The 14,357-nt window shown below is 43.4% G+C and overlaps 2 protein-coding genes across 2 annotated transcripts in view; one reads left to right on the forward strand and one right to left on the reverse strand.

Annotated features, from left to right (window-relative positions):
* LOC121004478 (oocyte zinc finger protein XlCOF7.1-like) overlaps positions 1–14,357 on the forward strand; it is a 1,216,478-nt gene that overhangs the window by 1,192,389 nt on the left and 9,732 nt on the right. The window contains exon 7 of the mRNA XM_040436718.1: positions 11,363–11,465. Coding sequence (XP_040292652.1) covers positions 11,363–11,465 — 103 coding nt within the window. The remainder of the gene's footprint in view (positions 1–11,362; positions 11,466–14,357) is intronic.
* LOC121004486 (gastrula zinc finger protein XlCGF26.1-like) overlaps positions 1–14,357 on the reverse strand; it is a 253,774-nt gene that overhangs the window by 158,571 nt on the left and 80,846 nt on the right. The window lies entirely within an intron of this gene.

Below are 14,357 nucleotides of genomic sequence, written 5' to 3' on the forward strand. Positions count from 1 at the left end.
TTATACAGAAGAGACAGAGAAGGCAAGAAAGGAGGAGGATTGGCCCTGTATGTGAAAGATAGCATTAAATCTAACCTAATACAAGTTTGTGAGGCCAACATAGAATCAGTTTGGGTTACGTTGCAGTTTGCTAACCATGCAGTAACTCGTGTAGGTGTGATATATAGACCACCTGGTCAAGTTAAAGAGCTAGATTATCTACTAGTTGAAGAAATAGCTAAAATGACAATGAAAGGAGAAGTTATCATTATGGGAGATTTCAATCTTCCAGATATAAACTGGAAAACCAAAATAGCAAGTTCTACCAGGAGTACAGATATTCTAAATTCCCTACTGGGGTTATCTCTACAACAAGTGGTTGAGGAGCCAACCCGGAGGGAGGCTATTTTGGATTTGGTATTCACAAATTGGGATTCGGTATATGATGTCATTGTAGGCGAAACCTTGGGATCTAGTGATCACCAGTCAGTGTGGTTTAATATAAGAACTGTGAAAGAGTCCCACCACACAAAAACAAAAGTTTTAGATTTTAGAAAAACAGACTTTTCAAAAATGAAATTAGTCATAAATGAGTCCTTATCAGACTGGAACGGATTACATGGAGTCCAGGAGAAATGGGACTACTTAAAAGGTGCATTATTGAAGGCAACAGAAAATTGCATTAGACTTGTCAGTAAAAGCAAAAAAAGGAAGAGACCACTGTGGTACTCAGCAGAAGTGGCCCAAATCATTAAAAATAAAAAGCTAGCATTTTGTAATTATAAAAAAACCCAGAGCAATGAAGATAACGAAATCTACAAAATTAGGCAGAGAGAGGCCAAGCAAGTTATAAGAACTTCTAAAGCGCAGGCAGAAGAAAAACTAGCTCAGTCTATGAAAAAAGGGGATAAGACAGTCTTCAGATATATAAATGAAAAAAGGAAATTAAAACAGGGAATAACTAAATTAAAAACAAAGGACGGAAGGTATGTAGAAGAGAATAAAGGGCTAGCCGACTGCCTTAATGAATACTTCTGTTCAGTTTTTACAAAAGAAAAAGAAGGAGAAGGACCTCCACTAGAAAGGATGACTAATAAATCATTTGATGCATGTATCTTTACAGAGGAAGATGTTCTAAGTTTGCTGTCTAAGGTGAAGACAAATAAGTCACAGGGGCCTGATGAGATACACCCAAAATTATTAAAAGAGCTTAGTGGTGAGCTGGCAAAACCGCTAACAGATTTATTTAACCAATCATTAGTAACAGGAGTCGTCCCGGAAGATTGGAAATTAGCAAATGTCGTGCCCATTCACAAGAAAGGTAGTAGGGAGGAATCGAGCAACTATAGACCAGTGAGTCTGACATCAATAGTAGGCAAATTAATGGAAACCCTATTAAAGGATAGGATGGTGGAACATCTAAAATCCCATGGATTGCAAGATGAAAAACAACATGGGTTTACTTCAGGGAGATCATGTCAAACAAATCTTATAGATTTTTTTGACTGGGTGACTAAAATAATAGACGGTGGAGGTGCAGTAGACATCGCATATCTAGATTTTAGTAAGGCTTTTGACACTGTCCCACATAGAAGACTTATCAATAAACTGCAGTCATTGAGCATGGACTCCCATATTGTTGAGTGGATTAGGCAGTGGCTGAGTGACAGACAGCAGAGGGTTGTAGTCAATGGAGAACATTCAAAACAAGGTCATGTTACCAGTGGGGTTCCACAGGGATCTGTACTGGGACCAATTTTGTTTAATATCTTCATAAGTGATATTGCAAAAGGCCTCGATGGTAAGGTTTGTCTTTTTGCTGATGACACAAAGATATGTAACAGGGTTGATGTTCCTGGAGGGAAATGCCAAATGGAAAAGGATTTAGGAAAACTGGAAGAATGGTCAGAACTCTGGCAACTGAAATTTAATGTGGATAAGTGCAAGATAATGCACCTGGGGCGTAAAAACCCAAGGGCAGAATATAGAATATTTGACACAGTCCTGACCTCAGTATCTGAGGAAAGGGATTTAGGAGTAATTATTTCAGAAGACTTAAAGGTGGGAAGACAATGTAATAGAGCAGCACGAAATGCCAGCAGAATGCTTGGATGTATAGGGAGAGGTATAAGCAGTAGAAAGAGTGAAGTGCTTATGCCGCTGTACAGAACACTGGTGAGACCTCACTTGGAGTATTGTGTGCAGTACTGGAGGCCATATCTCCAGAAGGATATAGATACTCTAGAGAGAGTTCAGAGAAGAGCTACTAAACTAGTACATGGACTGCAGGATAAAACTTACCAGGAAAGGTTAAAGGACCTTAACATGTATAGCTTGGAAGAAAGAAGAGACAGAGGGGATATGATAAAAACTTTTAAATACATAAAGGGAATCAACTCGGTAAAGGAGGAGAGCATAATTAAAAGAAGAAGAACTACCACAAGAGGACACAGTTTTAAATTAGAGGGGCAAAGGTTTAAAAGTAATATAAGGAAGTATTACTTTACTGAGAGAGTAGTGGATGCATGGAATAGCCTTCCTGCAGAAGTGGTAGCTGCAAATACAGTGAAGGGGTTTAAGCATGCATGGGATAGGCATAAGGCTATCCTTCATATAAGATAGGGCCAGGGACTATTAATAGGATTCAGATATATTGGGCAGACTAGATGGGCCAAATGGTTCTTATCTGCCGACACATTCTATGTTTCTATGTTTCTACTTGAAACCTTGTTAAGATCCAGCCATGCTAAATATGATTTTTTGCCATTTTTCAAGTGGTCTTAAACTTTTGATCAGGACTGTATTACCTCTGCTTTGGGGTTTGCCTGTTTTTCCACTTTTCAACACTCCCTGCATTTTTTTACTCATTGTTGTATTGATTAATATGTTATTTTGATTTATCTATGTGTGGTTTTGATTACTTTTAGGTTTTCTGATATGATCCCACACATGATTTGTTATATTGTGTATTCATTATGAAAATTAATTGGATAGAGGCGGCCCAGCACGAGGGACGGAAGGTCAAGTCTTTTTTTATAGTGTGGGGTAAATGTTTTACTTTGTTTTACATTGTCTCCCCGAGAGACCTGTTCTAAGCTGCTTAAGTTTCTTCTTAACCACATGGTACCAGGAACCCTTACTGAGTGATGAACCTCCAGCTTCTGTCTCTTGACTTCCCATCTAAAGGTCCTGATATTCATTATCCTTTCTGGTGGGGGTTCGTGAGCAAACCCTGGGACCTGACAGGGATATCTGAGACCTTCGAAATAGGTTACGTAGGAGATGAGTGCCACAGTTTTATTATTTAGTTGTATTGGTCAAAGTCTTATATTCTTCTCCCGTTTTGTTGCTTGGCTTCATGGTCCTGCTGTCCTGATCCCCGGAGGCCCGCACACATGGCTCCACTATTTCTGGTGGAGGGACCTAACAATATGTAACTATACTTTCTATTAGGACCGTGACACTCCCATCCCCGTGTGGGGCCTTTCATCCATGTTGTTTTCGCTCCTGGTGGAGATGAATCCTACTACATTATCTCAGATGTTGGGGACGACATGGTAGGTGGACCTTCTGCATGTGTTCGAGTGATGCTCTGCTCCTAAAGGGCTGACTTTGCTCTAGTGTTCTTTGTATTATGGACTTCTCTTTCTAATGTGATTTCTTCTGTCATTTCCCATTATGAGACTCGTTCACCGCCCGCTGTGTGACTACATATTGATGATTGTCAATGATATTACATTTAAAAAAGTGTATGATGTGCAGTGTAGAGCTGTGTGTGTATAATGTGCAGTGCAGAGCTGTGTGTTTATAATGTACAGTGCAGAGCTGTGTGTATAATGTACAGTGCAGAGCTGTGTGTATGTGTACAGTCAGAGCTGTGTGTGTATAAAGTACAGTGCAGAGCTGTGTGTATAATGTACAGTGCAGAGCTGTGTGTATGTGTACAGTCAGAGATGTGTGTAAAATGTACAGTCAGAGCTGTCTGTATAATGTGCAGTGCAGAGCTGTGTGTGTGTGTATAATGTACAGTGCAGAGCTGTGTGTGTATAATGTACAGTGCAGAGCTGTGTGTGTATAATGTGCAGTGCAGAGCTGTGTGTGTATAATGTACAGTGCAGAGCTGTGTGTGTATAATGTACAGTGCAGAGCTGTGTGTGTATAATGTGCAGTGCAGAGCTGTGTGTGTATAATGTACAGTGCAGAGCTGTGTGTGTATAATGTACAGTGCAGAGCTGTGTGTATAATGTACAGTACATTGCTGTGTGTATAATGTACAGTACATTGCTGTGTGTATAATGTACAGTGCACAGATATGTGTATAATGTACAGTGCAGAGCTGTGTGTATATAATGTACAGTGCAGAGCTGTGTGTATATTATGTACGGTGCACAGCTGTTTGTATAATGCACGGTGCACAGCTGTGTGTGTATAATGTACAGTGCTGGATTGTGAGTGTATAATGTACAGTCAGAGCTATGTGTATAATGTGCAGTGCTGTGTGTGTATAATGTACAGTGCAGTGCTGTGTGTGTATAATGTACAGTACAGAGCTGTCTGTATAATGTACAGTGCAGAGCTGTGTGTATAATGTACAGTGCAGTAATGTGTGCGTATAATGTACAGTACAGAGTTGTGTGTGTATAATGTACAGTGCAGAGCTGTGTGTATAATGTAAAGTGCAGTGCTGTGTGTATAATGTACAGTGCAGAGTTGTGTGTGTATAATGTGCAGAGCTGTGTGTGTATAATGTACAGTGCAGAGCTGTGTATAAAATGTACAGTGCAGAGCTGTGTGTATAATGTACGGTGCAGAGCTGTGTGTGTATAATGTACAGTGCAGAGCTGTGTGTATAATGTACAGTGCAGAGCTGTGTGTTTATAATGTACAGTGCAGAGTTGTGTGTATATTGTACAGTGCAGAGATGTGTATAATGTACAGTGAAGAGCAGTGTGTGTATAATATACAGTGCAGAGCTGTGTGTGTATAATGTACAGTGCAGAGCTGTGTGTGTATAATGTACAGTGCAGGGCTGTGTGTATAAAGTACAGTGCAGAGCTGTGTATAATGTACGGTGCAGAGCTGTGTATAATGTACAGTGCAGAGCTGTGTGTATAATGTACAGTGCAGAGCTGTGTGTGTGTATAATGTACAGTGCAGAGCTGTGTGTGTATAATGTACAGTGCAGAGCTGTGTGTATAATGTACAGTGCAAAGCTGTGTGTATAATGTACAGTGCAGAGCTGTGTATAATTTACAGTGCAGAGCTGTGTATAATGTACAGTCCAGAGATGTGTGTATAATGTACAGTGCAGAGCTGTGTGTGTGTATAATGTACAGTGCAGAGCTATGTGTATAATGTGCAGAGCTGTGTGTGTATAATGTGCAGTGCAGAGCTGTGTGTCTATAATGTACAGTGCAGAGATATGTGTATAATGTACAGTGCAGGGCTGTGTGTATATAATGTACAGTGCAGAGCTGGGTGTATAATGTACGGTGCAGAGCTGTGTGTATAATGTACGGTGCAGAGCTCTGTGTGTATAATGTACAGTGCTGGACTGTGTGTGTGTATAATGTACAGTGCAGAGCTGTGTGTATAATTTATAGTGCAGAGCTATGTGTATAATGTACAGTGCAGAGCTATGTGTATAATGTACAGTGCAGAGCTGTGTGTATAATGTACAGTGCAGAACTGTGTGTGTATAATGTACAGTGCAGAGCTGTGTGTGTATAATGTGCAGTGCAGAGCTGTGTGTCTATAATGTTCAGTGCAGAGATATGTGTATAATGTACAGTGCAGGGCTGTGTGTATATAATGTACAGTGCAGAGCTGGGTGTATAATGTACGGTGCAGAGCTGTGTGTATAATGTACGGTGCAGAGCTCTGTGTGTATAATGTACAGTGCTGGACTGTGTGTGTGTATAATGTACAGTGCAGAGCTGTGTGTATAATTTATAGTGCAGAGCTATGTGTATAATGTACAGTGCAGAGCTATGTGTATAATGTACAGTGCAGAGCTGTGTGTATAAGGAACAGTGCAGAACTGTGTGTGTATAATATACAGTGCAGAGCTATGTGTGTATAATGTACACTGCAGAGCTGTGTATGTAATGTACAGGGCAGAGCTCTGTGTATAATGTACAGTGCAGATTTGTGTGTATAATGTACAGTGCAGAGCTGTGTGTATAGTGTACAGTGCAGTGCTGTGTGTGTATAATGTACAGTGCAGGGCTGTGTGTGTATAATAAACAGTGCAGAGCTGTGTGTATAATGTACAGTGCAGAGCTGTGTGTGTATAATGTACAGTGCATAGCTGTGTGTGTGTATAATGTACAGTGCAGAGATGTGTGTATAATGCGCAGAGCTGTGTGTACAATGTACAGTGCAGAGCTTTGTGTGTATAATGTACAGTGCAGAACGGTGTGTATAATGTACTGTGCAGAGCTGTGTGTATAATGTACAGTGCAGAGCTATGTGTATAATGTACAGTGAAGAGCTGTGTGTATAATGTACAGTGCAGAGCTGTGTGTGCATAATGTACAGTGCAGAGCTGTGTGTATAATGAACACTGCAGAGCTATGTGTATAATCTACAGTGCAGAGCTGTGTGTATAATATACAGTGCAGGGCTGTGTATATAATATACAGTGCAGGGCTGTTTGTGTATAATGTACAGTGCAGAGCTGTGTGTATAATGTACAGTGCAGAGCGGTGTGTGTATAATGTACAGTGCAGAGCTGTGTGTATAATGTGCAGTGCAGAGCTGTGTGTGTATAATGTACAGTGCAGAGCTGTTTATATAATATACAGTGCAAAGCTGTGTGTACAATGTACAGTGCAGAGCTGTGTGTGTAATGTACATTGCAGAGCTGTGTGTGTATAATGTACAGCGCAGAGCGGTGTGTGTATAATGTATAGTGCAGAGCTGTGTGTGTATAATGTACAGTGCAGAGCTGTGTGTGTATAATGTATAGTGCAGAGTTGTGTGTATAATGTACAGTGCAGAGCTGTGTGTATAATATACAGTGCAAAGCTGTGTGTATAATATACAGTGCAGAGCTGTGTGTGTGTATAATGTACAGTGCAGAGCTGTGTGTGTATAATGTATAGTGCAGAGATGTGTGTGTATAATGTACAGTGCAGAGCTGTGTGTATATAATGTACAGTGCAGAGATGTGTGTATAATGTACAGTGCAGGGCTGTGTGTGTATAATGTACAGTGCAGAGCTGTGTGTGTATAATGTACAGTGCAGAGCTGTGTGTATAATGTACAGTGCAGAGCTGTGTGTATAATGTACAGTGCAGAGCTGTGAGTGTATAATGTACAGTGCAGAGCTGTGTGTATAATGTACGGTGCAGAGCTGTGAGTGTATAATGTACAGTGCAGCGCTATGTGTATAATGTACAGTCGTGGCCAAAAGTTTTGAGAATTACATAAATATTGGAAATTGGAAAAGTTGCTGCTTAAGTTTTTATTTTAGCAATTTGCATATACTCCAGAATGTTATGAAGAGTGATCAGATGAATTGCATAGTCCTTCTTTGCCATGAAAATTAACTTAATCCCAAAAAAACCTTTCCACTGCATTTCATTGCTCTCATTAAAGGACCTGCTGAGATAATTTCAGTAATCGTCTTGTTAACTCAGGTGAGAATGTTGACGAGCACAAGGCTGGAGATCATTATGTCAGGCTGATTGGGTTAAAATGGCAGACTTGACCTGTTAAAAAGAGGGTGATGCTTGAAATCATTGTTCTTCCATTGTTAACCATGGTGGCCTGCAAAGAAACGTGTGCCGCCATCATTGCGTTGCATAAAAATGGCTTCACAGGCAAGGATATTGTGGCTACTAAGATTGCACCTCAATCAACAATTTATAGGATCATCAAGAACTTCAAGGAAAGAGGTTCAATTCTTGTTAAAAAGGCTTCAGGGCGTCCAAGAAAGTCCAGCAAGCGCCAGGATCGTCTCCTAAAGAGGATTCAGCTGCGGGATCGGAGTGCCACCAGTGCAGAGCTTGCTCAGGAATGGCAGCAGGCAGGTGTGAGCGCATCTGCACGCACAGTGAGGCGAAGACTTTTGGAAGATGGCCTGGTGTCAAGAAGGGCAGCAAAAAAGCCACTTCTCTCCAAAAAAAACACCAGGGACAGATTGATCTTCTGCAGAAGGTTTGGTGAATGGACTGCTGAGGACTGGGGCAAAGTCATATTCTCCGATGAAGCCTCTTTCCGATTGTTTGGGGCATCTGGAAAAAGGCTTGTCCGGAGAAGAAAAGGTGAGCGCTACCATCAGTCCTGTGTCATGCCAACAGTAAAGCATCCTGAGACCATTCATGTGTTGGGTTGCTTCTCATCCAAGGGAGTGGGCTCACTCACAATTTTGCCCAAAAACACAGCCATGAATAAAGAATGGTACCAAAACACCCTCCAACAGCAACTTCTTCCAACAATCCAACAACAGTTTGGTGAAGAACAATGCATTTTCCAGCACGATGGAGCAACGTGCCATAAGGAAAAAGTGATAACTAAGTGGCTCGGGGACCAAAACGTTGACATTTTGGGTCCATGGCTTGGAAGCTCCCCAGATCTTAATCCCATTGAGAACTTGTGGTCAATCCTCAAGAGGCAGGTGGACAAACAAAAACCCACTAATTCTGACAAACTCCAAGAAGTGATTATGAAAGAATGGGTTGATATCAGTCAGGAATTGGCCCAGAAGTTGATTGAGAGCATGCCCAGTCGGATTGCAGAGGTCCTGAAAAAGAAGGGCCAACACTGCAAATACTGACTCTTTGCATCAATGTCATGTAATTGTCGATAAAAGCCTTTGAAACGTATGAAGCGCGTGTAATTATATTTCACTACATCACAGAAACAACTGAAACAAAGATCTAAAAGCAGTTTAGCAGCAAACTTTGTGAAAACTAATATTTGTGTCATTCTCAAAACTTTTGGCCACGACTGTACAGTGCAATCATGGCAGAGCTTGACTCCTCCCACATATGATCACATGGTCATGACATCATCACAGGTCCTTTACCTCCACCAGCAGCACAGCATGGAATCTGACTCCTCCCACACATGATCACATGTTCATGACAACATGAAAGGTCCTTTAGCCCACTAGTCTTCCCCTCCCCCATACATGCAGTATCCAGCGGTGCAGATGGAGGTATGTGTACAGTCACCGCCATTGTCTGTCAGGATCACTGGGGCAGAGGCGTCATTAACCCCTTCACTACCAGCTCTCTACCCTGGATCCCCTCTCCCTCTGGGGCAGACACTGCCCTCCAGCCCCTTCCTCAGTCTTTCCAGCAGTGATGGAGCAGTGGTGACCTGTATACACAGTGACCACTACCAGCTTAACTTACTGGATAGAGACACTGACTTCTTTCTATTGATAAGTGACATGACTTGGGAATTCTTCAGCTTTAGATGTCTGGGGTGATGGACCAGAGTCCAGTTTATACAGACATCACCGCTGCAGCAGTCAGTGACTATAGCGTCATGTGAAGGGTGACATGCTGTCGCTGCTCTGTTCTCAGACATGGAGGAGCTCATGGGACAAGGGGTCAGACCTGACTAAGGAGGGTTCAGGTTCTGGAGTCGTATACGAGGCTCCTGCTCAGGAATGGAGGAAGGAGACCAGCGGCACTGGAACAAGGATGTTACTGGTTTCTTGTGGTCAACAGGCTAACTAGTTACAGGAATCAATGAGGCAACTAGCTTGGTGGTGGAGTGGCACCGGTGGATATGGGTGCCATAATAGTATGTCGCCATGCTTTAATTACCTTTCCACTGCACCAAACAATTATTGAACAGAGCAGCAATGGCTTAATAAATCCTCCGATGTCTCTTCTTATTATTTCCAGTAAATGTATTTTACATGGGATTTTGTAGGATTTTACATTGTCTCATCTTCTCTCCATTCATGTTCCTACAATACAGGATCCGCTCAGTGGAGATCTTCTATATAAGATTCTTCTCCTGATTGACCCGTCAAGGATGGATAGGGACAAGATGGCGGAGAGTATAATAAATCTCACCCTAGAGATCCTCTTCCGGCTTACTGGAGAGGTGAGAGATTCTGATGATGTCACATTACATCATCTTATCTATGTTACTAACAGATGGACATGACTGGAGAGGTGAGGGACTCTGGAGATGTATGGAGTGATATTTATTACTGTGTCTCTCCATAACCAGGACTACACAGTAGTGAAGAAGACCTCTAGTGGGCGCTGTCAGGACCCTGTGTCTGAAGGATGGGGAAGAACCCTGAGCCCAATCACAGGGCCTCCACCTCACCCCCTGATACATAAGGAAATCAATAGAGAGAAGATCCTAGAACTCACCACCAAGATGATTGAGCTGCTGACTGGAGAGGTGACACTGCTGGGAATGCTGTGATATTATACAGGAATGCTATGAAGCAGGGGCGTAACTATAGGGGAAGCAGGGGAAGCGGCTGCTTTGGGGCCCTTACCCAGAAGGGGGCCCATCCAGGAAGAGGAGGTCTAAAAGATTTGGTCAGGGCCCCCTCAACAGTATTACACAATGAAATTATATACAGTGACCGTATAGACAGTATAGAAAACGGATGGAACAGCTGCCGGGCCTGGTCTGAGAGAGCGATCTTTACTAGCCACAGGAATGGGGGCGGCATGAATAGAAGGGGTTGCAAAAAAATTACTGGGGGAGGGGGGCCCCATTCAAAAATTTGCTGTGGGGCCCAGTCATTTCTAGCTACGCCACTGCTATGAAGGGATCTGGGTGATAACTGTATCATTGTGTTGTCAGGTTCCTATAAGGTGTCAGGATATCACCGTCTATTTCTCCATGGAGGAGTGGGAGTATTTAGAAGGACACAAGGATCTGTACAAGGACGTCATGATGGAGGATCACCGGCCCCTTACATCACCAGGTAATAGACATGACTAAATACACACGTCCTCTCATTATCTGTATGTAAGGAATGAATTCAGTCACTGGATGTGTTTCCTACAGTTAAGGAAGAGAGAAGCACACCGGAAAGATGTCCCAGTCCTCTTCTTCCACAGGATGGTTCAGAAGAACATCACAATGTCCCACAGGATGATCAGGTAGATGGAGATAAGGTCTCATGAAATGTCCGCTATGATCTTTAGAAGGCTGTGAAGATCTTGTGTACTGAACACAAGATCTTCACAGCCTTGTTTTATCCACCGGTATTATATGTTTTTTCCTTGTATAATGAGAAAGGTGGAGATGGCAGGAGTACAGCTGACCATAGACATTACATGTTGTCTGGAGCTTCTCACAATTTAATTACTAATCTTTTCTGGTCATATTAAATATTTCAACCAACTTCTGAAACTATCTGATGACTTTTACAATATTTCTTTTACAGCTTGTTAATCCGGGTAAAGATCTGAACATTATATATGTTACAGAGACATATGTGAGGGGTGATGAGCAGAATATAGAGGACATTCCTACAGATAACCATCCAGGTGAGTAGTAACCACTAAATAAAGCAGAGAAGACTCACAGATTCTGCTCCTTCACTGGATACTGTTTACTCTTTCCACTGTCAGGTACTGGTGGCAGTTTGGGGGGGACATACTGTCAGACAGGTTTCCTTTACTAGCACAAAATTCTTACCACTACATGGGGTCCTGTATTGGTGGTGGCCTGGCCCAGGGTCCTTCAGCCACCACCTTTTCTGTTCCGTTCTCAGTTTAGGTGCGGTTCCCATAGGTGGGACCCGCACTTATCTGCCAAGATAATGCTCTTAGGTTTAGCACAAAGTCAGAGCAGTTGGTTGACACAGTGGTTTAGCACCCACTGATCATTACAGTTTGTTCAGGCCATGGAACCTGTTGACCCATCTAGGATTTGTTTGCCTGAGGTATTCCAAAAACTGGATCACCACTGTGATCCTTAGGATCAAATTCTGTCTTACATGCATCATAACATCTCTGCCCGCCTTACCACTGCCACTGTAGATCTGCAGCCTCCAGCCACGGTATCTGTACTGACACCGCCATGAGCCTCTGGCGGTTTCCAGCTTACGTCAACCACTTCCTCCTAGATATAAAGGGGACCCCTAGTTATGCAGAGGGTTCATCAACTAGTTTACCATACACTTTGAGCTGCAGCCACATCACTTCCCCACCAGCCGGTCCTAGGTAGCCTACCTGGTCTTGCTCCTGTCTGGTGAGCCTCATGCCTGGGCTACATCTTTCTGGGAAAGAAGTGATCCTCTGGAAACCATCTGCAGGAATCCAATTGTCATACAATTCTGTACTTCCCCTGCATTTTGGGGGGAAAGTCTGGCTGGTTTTAATAATGATGAACTGGGGGGTCATGACGTGCTGGCTACATTGGATTACCTTATTTCCCTAGCCACCCACATTGACATTCGTTTCAGGGAGTGTGTCAAGGAGGTGGTATGTGTCACTACCAGAGCTTTGGGACGTTCTCACAGCTCTGTTTCTCCACCCCTGTGATGATGTCACTACTAGAGCTGGGAGGAGTTCTCACTACTCTGTTTACTTTTGGTTTCTTTCACCACAGCTGTCCTTCATGTGTTTGATTTTCCTCTCTTTATATCACCCCTCCTCCTATGATAGGATGTGGATTATAGTTCTCACTTCAGTTGTAGCTCTGGCTTTAGTTTCTTCACTTGTAGCTATCAGTTCACTGGACCTGTGTTCTGCTGCAGCTAGCACTCCGGATATTGCCAGCCTGTCCTTGGATCCGTCTTCTCTGCGGCTGCAACACCGTCAGCTAAGTGTGCAGACATTGTTGTGTTCCTGTTTATTTTCTGACTGGATCTGAGGTGGCCACGGTTCCCTCCATATACTGAGTAGGGCACTGGTGGCCGTGCCCCTTCCACTATTGTAGGGGTTACAGTGGTCATTAGTCTTAGGCACGTGGGCATGCCTCTTTCCGCCATTTGGATCCGGGCATGTGCTTTAGCAGAATAGGGAGAGCGTTGAGGGTCGGACAGGGGTCACCCGTTATCCTCCCTAGTTCTGGGTCCAGTCAGTAGCTCTGTACTGTGTATTACAATTGTTGCCCACATACAGCCGTGACATTATAATCCACCAAAACCGTCCTTTTTTTGACATGGATCCGCTTTCTGGCCTGGTTGACCGCATGCAGGGTCTTTCTTTGGAAGTAGCGGATCTCCGTCAATCTATGACTCAGCTTCAAGCATTGGGCCCTGCTCCGGCTCATGGAGTCTGTTGCGAGCCAAAGGTCTCACTTCCGGAGACGTTCTCCGGGGGCAGTGAGAATTTTGTTCGTTTCAGAGAGGCATGCAAACTCCATTTTTGCTTGTGTCCTCACTCTTCTGGTAATCAAGAGCAGAGGGTGAGGATTGTCATCTCCCTGCTCAGGGGTAATGCTCAGACTTGGGCTTTTTCGCTGCCATCAGGGGATCCCTCCCTTCGATCCGTGGAGGGATTTTTTGTGGCCCTGGGGCAGATTTATGATGACCCGGATCGTGTTGCTCTGGCCGAATCTAACCTACGTGTTTTATGCCAGAACAAACGGTCTGCGGAGCTTTATTGTTCTGAATTTCGGAGATGGGCAGCTGATTCGGGTTGGAATGATGCTGCACTCCGGAGTCAGTTCTGTCATGGTCTCTCGGAGAGATTAAAAGATGCGTTTGCTTTCCATGAGAGACCAACGTCCTTAGAGTCTGCCATGTCATTGGCGGTACGCCTTGACAGGCGTCTAAGAGAAAGAAACGAGACCTCTCTGTCCAGCCATTGTCAGTCTAGGGGAAGTGGTGCGGACTCATTCAGTGTGCAGGGGCCTCATCCTGTCTCGCTCCCCTCTGAGGAGGAGCCCATGCAGCTAGGTCGACTTGCCCCTGATAAAAGAGGATTTAGTCCTCAGAGTATGGTGTGTTTTTGTTGTGGGGGCATAGGTCATTTGGCAAATGTTTGTCCATCTAGGAGATTCTTGAACCGTACTAAGAGCGATAATAAGAGAAAAATCTCAAAAGGTAAATCATCAAGTTCTGCTTCATCTGCTACTTTGGGCAAAGTTGATGTAGGATTTGATGCTTTTCCTCTGACCTGCAGTTCCCGTTTTCTCCTGTCTGCCAGGGTGGCGCTAGAGAGCAAAGTCATTTCTTGTGAGATTTTTGTCGATAGTGGAGCGGCCGTCAATCTTATTGACACTCAATTTGTAACCATGCATGGTTTTCAGGTTTGCACATTAGATAAAGATATACCTGTTTTTGCTATTGACTCTGCTCCACTCTCACAGAGATCTCTGAAAGGCATTGTTCACAATATCCGGCTAGCTGTAGGTGACACTCATGTGGAGGATATATCTTGTTTTGTCCTTAACGGATTGCCGTCTCCTCTAGTTTTGGGGTTACCTTG

This window comes from Bufo bufo, chromosome 6 (genome assembly GCF_905171765.1).
Source record: "Bufo bufo chromosome 6, aBufBuf1.1, whole genome shotgun sequence".
Taxonomy (NCBI): Eukaryota; Metazoa; Chordata; class Amphibia; order Anura; family Bufonidae; genus Bufo; species Bufo bufo.